At 35.0% G+C, this 16,990-nt stretch overlaps 1 protein-coding gene across 1 annotated transcript; it reads left to right on the forward strand.

The window, feature by feature from the left end:
- Positions 1-13,839: 13,839 nt before the first annotated feature.
- On the forward strand, positions 13,840-16,873 carry LOC146937286 (7-deoxyloganetin glucosyltransferase-like). Its single transcript, XM_085751676.1, has 2 exons — positions 13,840-14,408; positions 15,760-16,873. The coding sequence occupies exons 1-2, from the start codon at positions 13,892-13,894 to the stop codon at positions 16,680-16,682; spliced, it is 1,440 nt and encodes a 479-aa protein (XP_085607802.1). The 5' UTR covers positions 13,840-13,891; the 3' UTR covers positions 16,683-16,873.
- Positions 16,874-16,990: the final 117 nt, after the last annotated feature.

Consider the following 16,990-nt stretch of genomic DNA (forward strand, 5'->3'; position numbering starts at 1 on the left):
CGTAAAAATTTAAAATGCCTGAAAAGACAAATAAAGCAATTTCAACTGGACAAAATTTTACTTGCAAGATCACAGACTTTGAATGATTAAACAACGACTGAGAAAGGTTTTAACTCGTTAAAGCGAAAAGAAGAGAAATTGAGCCGTTTTAAAATACGGACAAAAATAGGTAAAAACAGAGCAAAATGGTCAAAATTTGGGGTATGACAGATGCCCCTATTTAAGTTTCTTCGTCACGAAGATTTGAAAGAAAACTTTTAAATCGATGGGTCGAAGAGACTTAAATACTAAGTACACCGAATTTTGACCAATTGAAAAGCTGAGAATGCGATGAACACAATGATATGAATGCATGCGATGCGAGTATGAATGCAAAGACAACGGAAATAAACTGATTGGGGAACAAATTGATAGGTATCACTGGGGAGATAAAGCTTGTCTATTACCGACTACCGTGGTAAAGACGAACATACAGAAGATAAAGCTTGAACGGAACATAAAGCTCAACCGGAAGATGAAGCTTGAGACGAAATATAAAGCTTGAGACGGAAAATAAAGCTTAAGACGGAAAGTAAAGCTTGTCCATTACCAACAGCCCGTGGTAAGGATGAAAGTACAAAAGATAAAGCTTGTCTATATCGATTATTATTGATAAAGTGATTACTGGATGGGATCTACCATTTGAACACAAATTGATTGGTGACATTTATGAATTAAACACCTTGAGGATGACCTTTTTATGTATTGGATTAGTGACGCCTCTTGAACACAAGCTGGGGACGACATATTAAGGGAATGACAGGTAAACACAAGCTGTCCGTGGTTTGAGACTGACCTTTTGAAGCAAAATAAACGTTTGCGAGAATCCACTCGGCTTTTGACGAAATGTTTGCGAGAATCCACTCGGCTTTTGATGAGAGGTTTGCGAGAATCCACTCGGCTTTTGATGAGAGGTTTGCGAGAATCCACTCGGCTTTTGATGAGAGGTTTGCGAGAATCCACTCGGCTTTTGATGAGAGGTTTGCGAGAATCCACTCGGCTTTTGATGAGAGGTTTGCGAGAATCCACTCGGCTTTTGATGAAAGGTTTGCGAGAATACACTCGGCTTTTGATGAAAGGTTTGCGAGAATCCACTCGGCTTTTGATAAGAGTTGGCCAGAATCCACTGGGCTTCATAAGAGTTTTGCGAGAATCCACTCGGCTTTTGATAAGAGGTTGCGAGAATCCACTCGGCTTTTGATAAGAGTTGGCCAAAATCCACTGGGCTTCATAAGAGTTTTGCGAGAATCCACTCGGCTTTTGATAAGAGGTTGCGAGAATCCACTCGGCTTTTGATAAGTTTGCTGGAATCCACGGGCTTGGTAAGAGTTCGCCGGAATCCACCGGGCTTACAGTGAATGACATCTCTGGACCAGACACACTGGGGTAGACGCTTTTATGAGATACAGTTGAAATAAGACACGAGGTGGTAAATGCAATCATGTATAAATGATATTTGTATGCATGCAATATGTGCATGAATGTTTATATGCATGAATATATGTATGAATGAATGGATGAGTACATGAATGTATGAATGTATGACTGTATATGACAGGTGAACTTGATGAAACAAAAGAGGATAGGTAAGGTGAGAGATAGACTGACACCGCCGTACAAACACTCGGCAATCTTCATTGGGGATAACATTACTAGAGATGAGTTAAACATTGTCGGGGTAAAAGCCCCTTCAAACAAACCACTGATGGGGATAAAGCCCACATTCAAACCAGCTGATGGGATAAAGAGCCCAATAATCAAAACACTTGAAGGGAGAATGCCCCATAATCAAACCACTAGAAGGGAGAAAATGCCCCATAATTAAAACACTTGAAAGGGTAAAGCCCAATAATCAATCCACTTGGGGAAACAGCTCATCAATCAACGATTTGGCAGAAGTCGCCATTTCTCATGGAAAAACTCGGTCAGAAGTCGCCACTTAATCAAACCGCTGGCAGAAGTCGCCATCAATACAACCATTGGCATGAGTCGCCACTTGTAACCCAGCACAAAGTGCAATCTTTCCATTTGGTCCACTTGAACTGTGATGCCTCTATCTTTATTTTTCATTCACTTTTTTTTGTTGTTTTTTTTTAATCCCTAATTTTTGCCTGGATCGCCCTTTCGGGTTTTCAATCCACCGGGAATATATTTTTTTGTTTGCCCCTAATTTTTGCCTGGATCGCCCTTTCGGGTTTTCAATCCACTGGGACGCTCATTTTTGCCTAAGTCGCCCTTTCGGGTTTTCAACTTAGCGAGCTTTTCCTTTTTTTTTGTATTTTTTTTTTCTCTTTTTTTTTTTTGACAGAGGTCATCGCACAGCACTTGTCCATAACTATCTTGCAGAGTTTAACTGTCCTTGGGACGAATGTTGATGTATGTTTCTACTACTCATAAGTTCAAAGAAGATGTACCTGTTGTTTATGCTTTTCAAAAGACATTAAAAAAGATTTTTTTTTTATTTTTTTGCTTTAAGTATTCACATCAAAAATAGAAGAAAATTATGCAAACAGAATAAATGAGAATTTCAAATAAATGGGCACAGGCTCAAATTAGATGTAAAGGAGTGGTGACCTGCCAAAGGCGTGGTTCCAAAGATTTTAAAAAGTTTGGAAAATGGTAATTATATTGGAAAAGGTACATTGAACACGATAACCACTATGCTCTCTAACAACTTTGAATTCCACCGTTCCGAGTCTTTAATTTGCAGATGCTTCATGTCGAAGGTCTTTTGACAGTTGAAAATGCCCCAGATGAATCATATCTGAATTGATGCAGTTACCTTGCCATAAATCGGACGTCTTTTGACGGCTGAATTGCCCCAAGTGAGTCATGTCCGACCAGATGCAGTTACTTTGTCACAATCCTTAACTTTTGCATAGGTCGCCCTTGCGGGTGTCAACCTATCAGGATAAGCACATTTTTTTTATCATTTTTTTTTTACATGTCTCTAACTTTTGCATGGACCGCCCTTTCCGGTTTTCAGTCCATCGAGACGCTCTTTTTTGCCTAAGCCGCTTTTTTAATGTTTGCGACTTATCGAGCTGATTTTTGATTTCTTTTTTTTTCATGTCTCTAATTTTTGCATGGACCGCCCTTTCAGGTTTTCAATCCATCGAGACGCTCTTTTTTGCCTAAGCCGCCTTTTCCAGTTTGCGACTTATCGAGCTTTTCATTTTAACAAAGTATTTCTTAACTGCATTGGCATTCACAGGACATACAAGTTTGTCACTATGCTTTTGTAATTAGGCATTCCTTTGCCCCTGGAATCAGACAACATATTTTTGAGCACAAAGCCACTTTCTTGACATTCACGGGGACGAGCCTTCTTTGTCGAATACTTGATATAACTGTCGGTGGCACACAACAATAACACTTTTGAATTTCAATCAAGTTTAGCTTTCATTAGAACTTCCGTTGCCGGGACTTTGACCTCCATGTGAAGCATTGCCTTTATATTGTATACTGAGGGATGGTGGGGGGGTTGCCCCTGTTGAAGTGTGCATTTGAAGTATAACATCCCTGCAAGGCAGATGGTAGCATCTCGTGCCAGTCTTTGTACATGAAAGTCCTCTTCTGGACAATCTTTCTTGATATTCGCAGCTTCGATGGCCCAGATGCCCCAGTAGGCGAGAAATCACATTGGAAACTTCTTCTTCATACTCCTCTTCAGTCTCGGATACAAGGAACTCAAAGTTGAGAGAGAGTACATGGTTTAAGTGTTCAACAGGTTTATTAATGCATGATTTGATTATTGATATAAACATTATGATTATGCAAATATGTGGAAAAGATTTAAAGTAAAGAATTTTTGGTTTTTTGTATTACCATCTTTCCAGAAAAAGCACAAAATAAAAACAAAGTCGGGATCAAAGCGACCTTTTAATTAATGATGAAACTACATAAAGTAAAAAGCCCTAAATAAGTTCACTTCCGTCTCGGGTGGGACGAAAGGATTTTTTTTTTTTTGAAAAACATAAAGCAACAAACAAACATATTAATTGACCAAATGAGCAGTAGAAATAAACATCAACGACGACCCAGTTGCAGCTAAACATTCCATGTAACAACATTAGACGCCAAGATCCGATAACGGATTAGCTTGCACCTTCAAATTCAAAACTCTTCAAAAGGTATGAGATTTTTCTGGATCAACTTCTGAACTATGTTCTGCAATGCACAACAGTGCTCAATATCATGACCTGGTGCCCCTTGATGGAAAGCACAAAAGAGGTCGGGCCTGTACCGGGCTGACAATTTTGCTGGCATTGGCAGAGGTGCCTTGGGATATACCAAATTCCTTTCAAGCAACTTTGGAAACAACTCTGCATACGTCATGGGAATAGGATCAATCTGTTTCTTTGAAATCCGTTGTCGAGGCTGTTGTTGATATTGCTGAAATTGGGGTTGATAACCCGAACTTTGAACAACATTTGTGACAGGCATAACAGCGGCAACAGTGTAATAAGCCGGATACAGTTGTTGAGGCTGACTCTCCTCTACACTCATTTCCTGGTCTTCCTCTTCTGAACCATTAGTGGGAACAACTTCTTTGATCAAATGTCCTTTTCGAACCCAATCTTCAATACGCATGCCCGCGGTCATCATATCTGCGAAATTGCCAGATGCACTTGCAAGCATATGTTCAAAATAGAACGGATCCAGAGTTTCCAGGAAGATCTCGGTCAAATCTTTCTCTTCCAGAGGTGGACGGACTTGTTCGGCGACATCTCTCCAACGTTGGGCATAAGCTTTGAAGGATTCATTAACATTCTGAGTCATGGCCTGCAATTCCTTTCTGTTTGGGGCCAAGTGCAAGTTGTAGTTATATCGCTGGACGAAAGCCTCACACAAATCACTGAAAGTTTTGATATCATTCTTGCTCAAACCCATGTACCATATCAGCGCGGCACCAGTCAAACTATCTTGGAAACAGTGGATAAGGAGCTCATCATTACCTACTTGGGCAGACATCTTTCTCACGTACATCACCAAATGAAGCTCGGGGCAGGTGTTCCCTTTATACTTTTCAAAATCAGGGACCTTGAATTTGGGTGGTATAACGACATTAGGAACCAAGCAAAGGTCATAAGCATTTTTCCCAAACAGTTCTTTCCCACGAAGAGATTTCAATTCCAACTGTATTCTGTCAAACTTTTCTTCCAGTTCAGCTATCCGGTCGTATGCAACCACATTTTCTGAGCGATGGATGGGTCTAGGGCCCTGCTGAGTAGTATGAATCAAAGGAGCTGAATAGGTCATAGCAGCTTGAGGGATCAAAGGGCCCGATTGAGAGATAGGTGTTGTCTGTTGCACAAAAGGAGCTTGAACCTTAGAGATAACAGGACAGAATATTTCACCAGAACTTAAAGGTGTGCTTCAGAGATAACCTTCCAACATAGCATGTTGAGGAGTGCTAGCAAACACTGTTGAAATCGGAGTTGTGGAAGCAACCGTCTGAGCTTGAGTGCTGACAATAGGAAGAGATGATGGTTGACTCTGTGCAACTGTAATCAAAGACACTAAGTTCCTCAAAATCTCATTTTCGGCCCGAAGGGTTGTCACCTCTTCACGAAGCTTGTGGTTCTCTTGTTCAAAATGATCCATTCTGATTTGCCTGAGTGTTGTAGATACGAGTAGACTGATGGATTGACCTTTTATTGAGAAGACACAATGTGAGACACTGAGTAGAAACTATGGATGCAAAGTGATGCATGATATGTTTATGCAAAAATATACATTTTTTGTTGAAGGACTTATCGAAGCTAATCTGTAAACATTGTTGTAAAGATATCGCAATCGGTTCCTTTTTCAAGAGGTAAGAACGAAACCAAGGACGAAGTTCTTTAACAAAAGCAAAGGCTTAGTTAAGATTTTTTGAAATTGTATTGCTTGGTGTTCATTCTTACAAGGTCCATTCCTTTGATGTTTACAAATAACTTGGCTAAGTCCTTCAATTTTTGATGAAAAAAAAGGTTTATGAATGAATGCATGTATGCATGATTATGCTAGAATACATAGAATACATGATGAGGTTTAAGTTCCACAAAGTTGGAGTTTAGGGATCACAACGCCATTTGGTAAGGACTATGGTTTCCATTTGCACATGTAACAAGGGTTCTACCAAGGTTCCCAAATTACAACTACCCTTATGAATTTATTGGTGCGTAGGAATGCTCCTAGTCCAATATCATCCATAAGGAAGTCTAGTTTGAGTGTAGTATCGCGTGAAAACTAAAGTCAAGAATGCTCTTGGTTCAGTCTCCGCACTACGTCCTAAAAAGGCCAAGTGGGGTTAAGGGTTACTAAGTTCCACGGCTTCACCGGACACTCACATTGAAAGTAATAACGCCAACACGAATGCTCATGTTAACAAGACTACTACCTTCCGTGAGGCCTCCGCCGAGTAGGGTTATCACTTGTAAACATGGTCCAAGAATGCTCTTGGTATGTCACTATGATCTTACCCCGTCCTATTCCTATGTTTCACTCAAGTCCGGGTATAGGACTTTGTCTCACCACTCACCTTAAAAATATTCTACAAAGTATATACAAATGATAAAGCATAAGAAATAAAGAAAGAAAGGTGGGCTTAACCCGCGAAGGATCCCCAGTGAAGTCGCCATTTTTGTAGACCAAGATTTTCGGGTGTCAAGCCATTGATTGGACTTGAACCTTCAATCTACCGGACTTGCTCGATTTTATTCTTGGGAAGGGAAAAATGAGATTGAAAAACCCTTTTTGGATCCGGGGGTCGGTTACGATTCGGGAAGGTGTTAGGCACCCGCGTCGTTCACGGTACTCCGTGAGAACCTCTTTCTAACTTTATTTTTATTTGAAAATTTGTTGTTTAAAATTGAAGTGAAAGAATGGAGGGAGAAGAAGTAGGAGCTTTTTGTTATTTTTATTTGATCGATTTGAAAGGAATAAAGCCTCTGCCTACGTACCCTTTTAAAAGGGATCAAAACCTCCGTAGTTCTCTCTTATAAAAAATATTTTTGTGGGTTAGGTTGATTTTAATTATTTTTGAAAAATGGTTTTCAAGAAGGAGATTGAGGGGCCTCAAGGCACTAGAAATAAAAATAGAAGTGAGGTTGTTTCATTTTATTTAAGAAATTGAGTCTAAGTTTAATTAAAGTTCAATTAGGAATTTGATTAAGAAAATAAAGGGAAAAATCACTTGGATTTGGATCCAAGGTTTATTATGAAAATAACTTGACTTTTGCTTATTTAATTTTTTGGAACGAAAAAGGTTTTACTAAACTAACGGTAAATTGGCGTAACGATGCGAAAAGTAAAGCAAGCATGGATAAAATGGTGTAGTGTCGGTGCTTGTGTCGGTGTGTGCAATTACTAAGCTATTACATACCATCCTAGGGGCATTCTAGAGCAAGAAATAAAAGCTCAAAGATAAATTACATCAACGCCTAAAGTACACACTAAGATATGGGAAAATAAATAAATTGCAAGAATGATAAAGAATGCATGAGATTATACTAAAATTAAAGCAATCATGATAAGAAATTTAAAAGCATTGCATGAATTATCAAAAGAAAGCATGATGTCAAAGTATTAAAGTAAAGCGTGAAGTAGAAATTGAAATATTAAAGCCAAATTAACAAAGGATATTGTGGAGTAAAAACATTTAAAATGCATGAAATAAAGCCTTTTAAAACATTAAAGCGAAATAAAAGTGATGGAGATTAGAGTACTTAAAATGCTTGGAACAAAGTCACAAAATAGGTTTAAACCGCATGAGTTGATAAAATGATTTGAACACACCCAAAAAATGCATGATGTAAATTCTTTCTAAAAGCCTACATGAATTAAAAGTAAAAATATGCATGAGATAAAAAAAATTAGCTATTAAATGAATGCATGATAGGAGGAACACAATTTAAACAAAAAAACACATGAATGTGTAAATAAAATTAATATGCTAAGATAAAAATGAAGTGAAATATGAAAGCGACGAAAATGATAAAGCATAAGCAAGACAAATTCAACATAAAGCAGGGGGGTGCATGCAGCAGGAATGGGGGTGTATAACAGTAAACACAAGAAACAAGAAGAGGGAATGGGCCAAACAAACAGGGCCCAGTCTGAGATGGGTAGGGTTGAGATCTGGATCGGTTAGATCCATGGGTTTGAACAAACCCGGTTCGGTTGGTAGGGTATAAAAGAAATGGACCGGTTTTTCTAAACCATTTTCAACATATGTTTCTCTTTCTACAATTCAAAATCACTCTCCCTTCTCACTCAAAAAATTTCTGGAAACAAACATGAACAGAGATGGATCTTCATCTCTTCCGGTGACTCCTACCGCTCCGGTACGGTGGTTGGCCGGCCCAACAGGGCGGCGCCGCCGTACCGGAAACACAAAACATCACCGTTTTCAAAAATGATAACATTTCTAGATATATTTTTTTTGCGTAGAGTTTGAATCCAATCTTATTTTTCCCAAAATCAAAGTAAAATTTTCTAGATCTACATCTTAAGATTCGGATTCAAACTCCAAAATTTTTTTTTAAGTGTTTGAAATAACAATTACCTATACACACGAAAACGCAGACAGATGAGTGAAGGAAGGGGTGAAAAGACGGTTACCTCTTGTTAAATTAGGAGATTAAATCTTCAAGGAAAAACTTCTACTCTTCTTCCTTTATTCCAGATCGGTTTCACTGTTGTTGCTTTAGCTGGCTCCGAAAAAACCCATTAAGCTTGCTGCCAATTGATTTCGGATCTGTGAGCTTATGTGTTGTTAGTGATGATTCCGAAACTTGATTTGCATAGACACTGTGGTTATATCTTGAACAGATCCGAGAATGATGTTAAGTTGCTGAGGAAAAGCTTTGAGTGTTCATCATATGTTCATACCATTTTTTATTAATTTTTGTGTATTTGATTTGAGAAAGATAGAAAGAGAAAGTAGAATTGTGTTTGTAATGATTGGCTGCGGCTACAGTGTAATTGGCAGTGATTATTTCTGTGCCAGCCCCCTTCATCAATGATTGAGAGACTATTTATAGCCAAAACTAGGTTAAAAAAAGGATGAATAGACTAAAGACTAAACTACCCTTAATGAAACTTGGAGAGAAAGAAAATGTTTTGGATGCTCTTTGGACCAATAACAATGTAACAAGTGGACTTAAGACAAAACAAATTGTTGATAAAAAAAATAAAAATGACATAAAAATGAAATAAAATAAAAGAAAATAGAGTTGTAAAATAAAATAAAAGTAATAATAAAAAAGGTAATAAAATTTAAAGCTGTCGAAATCTCGACTGAGACGACTAAAACTTGCGGTGTTTTAAAACACGAACAAAACTTTTTAAACGGTTTAATCATACGGACAAAAAGGAAATTACCTAAAAAGGTTTATTTATAAAAAGAAATGAATAAAAGACTTTAAACATTTTAAAAGCACGCGTAAAAATTTAAAATGCCTGAAAAGACAAATAAAGCAATTTCAACTGGACAAAATTTTACTTGCAAGATCACAGACTTTGAATGATTAAACAACGACTGAGAAAAGTTTTAACTCGTTAAAGCGAAAAGAAGAGAAATTGAGCCGTTTTAAAATACGGACAAAAATAGGTAAAAACAGAGCAAAATGGTCAAAATACAAAAATAGGTAAAAACAGAGCAAAATGGTCAAAATTTGGGGTATGACAATTACGTTGTTGGATTTGAAGGATAAATATTTATTTATTCAGTTTATGATTTTAAGAAAAGAATGTGACATTCCGTTATGATTGAGAAACTCTGATTTTTATTATGAAATTTTTTATGTTGGGAAAACGGGGTGTTACATTACGTATGAGAGCGATAACCAGTCTGTAGTTCATGTTGTGCTTAGTGGTTGTTGAAGTAGATGAAATAGTCACAAGGAAGGGGGGTTTGAATTGTGACCATTTAAAATTAAAACATGTAACTTAAAATTAATTCTCAAGTTATTGACTTGGAATAGTTAAGTTAGTAAACAGACTTTAGAACGTTCTGAAGTGTTAGTGCAAAAACTCTTTGAATAAATAAATGAATTTTGTGTGTGTTGTGTTTGCAGTAAGTGAAGAGTATAAGGAAGAGAAGAAGAACACACAAAGATTTATAGTGGTTCACTCAATGTGGGCTAGTCCAATCCTCACAATCTTGTGAGAGTTTCCACTATGATGCTTGAGATAACCTCTCAAATCCTGCACCTTACAATCTTGTTCACCTGAACAATTACAACACATGTATTCTCTAAGCCTCAATAGGCTTGCACCTTCTTCCTAAGTTAGCCACTTAGACTTTTACACCTGCTCAACCTAACACTTTAGTACCCCTAAAGCTAGATGAGACTTTCTTTACAATTTGTTTGGAAGTTTGAATGATTGAAATCAGACAAGAGAAGAAGAATGGAGGGAGAAGTTTATCTTTAAAAAGATAAGAGAGAATTGATTCACACTTTTAAAGACTATGTGGAATTTTTGTGAGATCAATGTTTTTGCTAAAGCTTCAAACACTCTTATGTTGTTTTCTTGTATGTTTTGCAATGGTGCAAGTAATGTTGAGCCTTTCACTTCAATTTATAGATTTCTTCAGCTCTTGTAGCCGTTGGAGGGTGACCAATGGTCTTGTGCCATGTGTCCTGGGCCCCACTAGATTTTACTTGAAAATCTGGGTGAACATTCTGAACTTCAGAATGTTGTTGTGTTCTTGAGGATACATTAGAATGTTGTTGCGTTCTTGATGATCTTCATCTGGGTTCATCATGTATGAATGTTGATGAGCTTCTGGGTTTATCATATGAATGTCAGATGAATTTCTGGGCATTATCCATGAGTAGTGTCATTTGCACTAACATCAGAATGTTGTTGGATAATGCCTTTCCAGATTTTCCTTGGAATGCGTGCAGGAGATAGAAAAGTGGATTCTGCATCTTCATGCCCATGCTTTGAGGGATTGTGTGGTCCATGTACAGTACCAACTCCCATACGCGTCTAACTCTGATTGAATGAGACAGGATTTCCTTTATGCTTTTGCTTTTTACTTTTCACCTACTGTACTGTTCATAAAGCATGTGCTGAGCTGACATTCTGATCATCAGAATGTTCCTTTTGTTTAACTTAGGATGATTTGTAAGACTTCTATTTGATATAATCAAATCCTAATAATGAAACAACAATGAAGAGCAGTGATTGTAACATCTAGGATGATATCCTCTTTGGAATATTTCCAGTACTTAAATGTTCATAGTCTTGAATGAACATTGAATATCCTTTTTGACATTAATCTTGTAAATGCCTTTATTGCTTGATTGATCCATGACAATGTACTTTACTAAAAATTTATTCATGTCACGTGTGCCTTGCATGTTCTTGATAATGTTCTTGAGTTTATGGGCTTGTATAAGAACAACCTTCTGAACTTTGCTTGAACATTCTGAGCTATGAGCAACATTCTGAACTCAGAGTTAAGTCATCCAAATGTTCTTTGATTTCTTGTATCTTGGTATAATTTAAACATTGTTCCTGTCTCAGTAAAACACTCAAGAGCACAAGTTAAATACAAAGAAATTAATCAAAGTCCATTAATTCCTTAATCATCAGGGTTTATTATCTTTAAAATTAATTAGGGAGTTTGCCTCAACAGTTGTATCTACCAAAATGAATTGGGTACTATTGTTACCAGTTGCAAGTCATATCTCTTTGATCATGCTAGCTTTAAACTAGCTTTTATTTGTAGGCAAGCTAATATCGTTGCTTACAATATGGCTAGAGCGTCTTTATTTCAGTCTAGCCCAAGTATTTTTCGCTCCCCTCCTCGTTGTATTGACACTATTATTTTGAATGAAATGCTACGAGTTTACTTTGCCTAAAAAAAAAAAAAAAACTAAGTTGTCACAGGCCTGTAGCAGATTTCTCTGTTGTGATATCATAGTAAACGAGTTGTAAATTTTGAAAAAATAAAATAAAAAAAATGAACATATACAAACTAATCAAGACAAAGGAAATTAAAATAGGTTAAGGGACCAAAATATTAAAATTGCTAATAAGTTTTTTTTTTTGAAAAGGCCAAAAAGATATATATTAAATAAACAAAACAAGACGATTCAGCACAAGGAGTACCAAAAACGCCTTGACAAGGACAATGTTAAATACAACAGACAAAAGCCAAAAGCCAAAAGCCAAACCAGCAAAAAGGTAGGAAAACAAGTTAAAAAACTACAACTAGAAAAGATACAGGATTAAGCCTCCAAAGTTGATAATCTAAGTCGAAAGTGACATATTTCGACTTCAACCACCAGAAAGACTAAAACTTCACTCTTTCACTCAACGCCTGCAAACTATCTTCCTTTCATTGAAAAATTTGATTATTACGCTCTTTCCAAATTACCCAAAGAACAGAAAGCCAAATAATGTTGAGAGATAGCCGAACTCTATTCAAAAATCGCCCTAATCCACAAATTAATGAAGATGGTTAAAATAAGAGCTATGAAATGTCGTTGAAAAACCTAACCAATTTGAAATATATATGCAACCACAGTCTACCAAAAAAAAGCAAAACTAATAAACGAATGATCTCCATCTTCATTGTAACCACAACTCGCAACACATCCTTGGTCGTTATCTGCTAAAACATGCATTTGAACTAGCTTATCCTTTGTAGGAACCCGGTTTAGCTAATAATTATAAAAAAGTGGAATTAATTATTAAAATAGCTATTAATTAGTTAAGGGACCACAATATAATATTACTACAAAAACAAAACTAGTTAACTATTAATAGGCTAAAGGACCAAAATATTTTAATAGCTATTATAATACCAAATTAATAATAAAAATATATGACCACTTTGGTCTCTTAACTTATTTTAAAATCAACATATACAAACCAATTAAGACATTTTTTTTTCCTTTTCGAAATAGCTATTAATTTATTTCATTTTATTAACAATCATTATATACAAACTAGTAAAACTCTTAATTTATTTTTTTGAACAAGTCAAACTCTTAATTTATTGCTTTTTTTCACTCAATATATAATAGATAATATAACTCCCCTAAAAAATAAAATAATAGATAATATAACAAATAATTTGAATCAAAACATTAAAATAAATGGAAAAAATAAAATTATCTATAAAAATATTATTTAAATTTAGTCAATTTTTATTTATATTTTTTATATTTCAACTTTGACCTCTTAACTCGAAGGAACATATGACTGCAAAGAATTATAAAATACCACATTAATTAATAATAATTTTTTTTAGCAAGGAAAAAAATTCTTCCACAATTTTTTTAATATACATCTTGAATTGATAGTTTTTTTTTAAGTAAAGGAAAAAGTAAATTGAGAAAAACAAAGAAGTAAATTGAGAAACATGATTACTATTAGAAAAATTATAGAATAAAAAACATATTTAGACTATTTAATACCTTAATCTATTCTCTAATATATTTAAACATAGTTTACATTTTATTATGTTGTATTTTCAACAACTTTTTAACCTCATCAAAAGGAATAGTGTTTATTATGATAAAATATGAAGAAAAAACATGTAGACTATATTATTATATATCTTAACATAAATTATTTAATATAACTATTTATTTTGCTAAATTATTAAATTAATAATTATTCATCTTTTATGTATTTATATAGTTTCTTAGTCAAAAAAATAAAATGTATATATATAGTTTCCAATAATTTATTATTTATATTTGATTTTAATTAAAAAAAGTATTAGAAAATGAGAAAGTTCAATGTACCATTTCACCTTATAAAATACCTAGTGTTGGGGAAGACAAACTCACATCAGCTTTGCGTTTTTTTTTTCTTTGAAAGAAGAATTAGGAGTTGAAAAATGGATTCTTTAGGCACAACAAAGAATGTTCCTCATGTTGTATGTGTCCCATTTCCAGCACAAGGTCACATAAACCCAATGCTGAACCTAGCAAAGCTTCTTCATTTCAAAGGTGGTTTTCATGTCACCTTTGTTAACACAGAATACAATCACAAACGTCATCTCAAAGCTAGAGGTCCTGATTCTCTCAACGGTCTACCAAATTTTCGCTTCGAAACAATCCCTGATGGTCTTCCAGAGTCCAACGTGGATTCGACACAAGATATTCCGTCCTTGTGTGAGTCCACAAGAAAAACTTGTTTACCTCATTTTAAGAATCTTCTTTCAAAACTCAACAATGCTTTAGACACTCCTCCAGTAACTTGCATTGTTTCTGATGGTGTTATGAGCTTTACTTTGGATGCTGCTCAAGAACTTAACATCCCACAAGTCATTTTTTGGTCAACTAGTGCATGTGGTTTCATGTGCTATGCGCAATATCACCAACTCATGGAAAAGGGCTTAATACCACTCAAAGGTAAGTTATTTTTGTTTGGTTACATTGAAAAACAGTTTGCTTAGATGAATTCTCATTTTCTGTGCCTATAATATTGTCTCATTTCTTAGTCTCTAAATAAAAAAACTCTTTGACCTTAGTCAAATAAAAAAAATATTCTTTGACTATTAGTGCCCACATTAAATGATCCCAAAATTTATTTCATTGTGAACAAGTTGCATCACTTAATGGACCATACCCCATCCGTCTCAAAATAATTTTCTCTTTAACATTTTTTATTTTCTCTCAATGCAACATTTATTATTTTTTTCCACTATTATAATCTTATGGGTAGTGTTAACTTGTGCCCTAAGGGCACATGTTAAGAAACCTAAAAGAAGAAACTTTCTCTAAAATTTTGTGCATTTAAATGATAAAAAAGTTAAATATTAAATGCAATGCACACATTCCAATAAAAATTTTCTATATTTAAATCATTAACTTGTGCTTTGAGGGCACAAGTTAACATTTCCCTAATCTTATTTATTGAATTTCATCAAACTTAACCATTTCACTAACTACAATTAATAAGGACATTTTAGTAAATGATACTAGTTTTACCATTGAAATCAACACAATTGATCATTTCCTTAAAAATTGCGCACAAATCTTAAAAGATTATTATTTTGATACGAAGGGAGTACAATTTTTAAGACGTTGAATTTGTTTAGTGTTCACCACATTCATGCATTTGATTTAGGAAATTTGGGAAAAAAAAAATTATCTTTCATTTGACCAAATGAATATTTTTTATCTTAAAAACACTAAATTACATTATTTAATATTATATCAATTATTGAGTCAAAAAAGATATTGTTTCAATTATAAATAATAAATAAATTAGTTAAAACCTCTATTAATAAATAAGAAATATAACCCACTTGGGTTGGTCTGGTGGTGTTGTTTGAGACCTTGAAATTTGTTTCTTTTCAATGTCTCAGGATATGTTGAGACTTGAAATCTGGACTAAAAGTGTTAACGAAAGCAGTTTAGAGATAAAATTTTAAGAATTTTTATATAAAAGTTAAAATTGACCATCCAATTTAACGGTGTAACACCATATTGTTCACTCTCATTCCTTTGTATTATTTCAATTCATCTTCTTTTGACCATGTATGTTTGGTCACGATTTAACACCATATTGTCATATCATCAAATTAATGGTCAAAATCACGAGACGTTGATCCAATTAGATGGTCATGAATCAATTTAACACCTCATTTTTTTTAAACTAATAAGCTAAAACAATCACCAACTACTTCCAAAAATTTTATGGGGTGCATGTTTTAAAAAATCACCAACTAACTATAAGTAAATTTTGTGTTACATGCAGACTTGAGTTACATGACAAATGGATATCTGGAGACTCCAATAGATTGGGTGCCAGGCATAAAAGAAATTCGATTGAAAGATCTTCCAAGCTTCATAAGAACCACAGACCCAAATGATCCAATGGTTGAGTTCATGTCAGGAGAGTGCCAAAGAGCTCAAAAAGCATCAGCTATAATTTTGAACACATTTGATGCTTTAGAGCATGATGTTTTGGAAGCATTCTCTTCAATTTTCCCTCCTATCTATTCCATTGGTCCCTTAAATTTACTCTTGAAAGATGTTACCAATGAAGAATTGAACTCAATAGGGTCCAACCTTTGGAAAGAAGATCCAAAGTGTTTGGAATGGCTAAACAACAAAGAACCAAACACTGTTGTTTATGTCAATTTTGGAAGTATCACTGTTATGACAAAAGAACAAATGATTGAGTTTGCTTGGGGGTTAAGTAATAGTAAAAAACCGTTTTTGTGGGTCATAAGGCCGGATCTTGTAGCCGGTGAAAATGCTGTTCTACCTCTAGAGTTTTTGGAAGAGACAAAAGATAGAGGGTTGTTGTCAAGTTGGTGTCCACAAGAGGAAGTGTTGGCTCATTCAGCTATAAGAGGATTCTTGACACATAGTGGTTGGAATTCGACGATGGAAAGTGTGTGTGCCGGTGTTCCGATGATATGTTGGCCTTTCTTTGCGGAGCAACAAACCAATTGTAGGTTTTGTTGTAAGGAATGGGGGATTGGTTTGGAGATTGAAGACACTAAGAGGGGCAAAATTGAGAGACTTGTGAAGGAGTTGTTGGATGGTGAAAAGGGTAAAGAGATGAAAGAAAAAGCTTTGCAATGGAAGAAATTGGCACACAATGCTGCTTCTGGTCCACATGGATCATCATTTATGAATTTGGAGAACCTCTTTCGTGATGTGCTTTTCTGAGAGAAGTTCTAACTCTATATAGTTTGTGGTTTTTCGGCTTTAATAAAAATAAAAGCTTTTGAAATAAAGTTAAAGTTGTTTGGTAAACCTTTGGTGATGTTATCTTGCAAATTGTGAGAAAGGTTCAAAGTTTTAGTGCTTGTGGTTTTTCTGCTTATCAATAATTGAATAATAAGTATACTTTTTCTGAAGAAGAACAATAAGCATACTATTGCAAGGTGAAGATGGCATTTGGTTTAGTTCTCGATGAATTTAACTTTGATAAATTAATTTTAGTTTATTTATCAGCAAATTATTATTATTTTTTT

Source organism: Medicago sativa, chromosome 3, assembly GCF_051527215.1.
Source record: "Medicago sativa cultivar Bolivia chromosome 3, Bolivia_mono, whole genome shotgun sequence".
NCBI classification, from domain to species: Eukaryota; Viridiplantae; Streptophyta; class Magnoliopsida; order Fabales; family Fabaceae; genus Medicago; species Medicago sativa.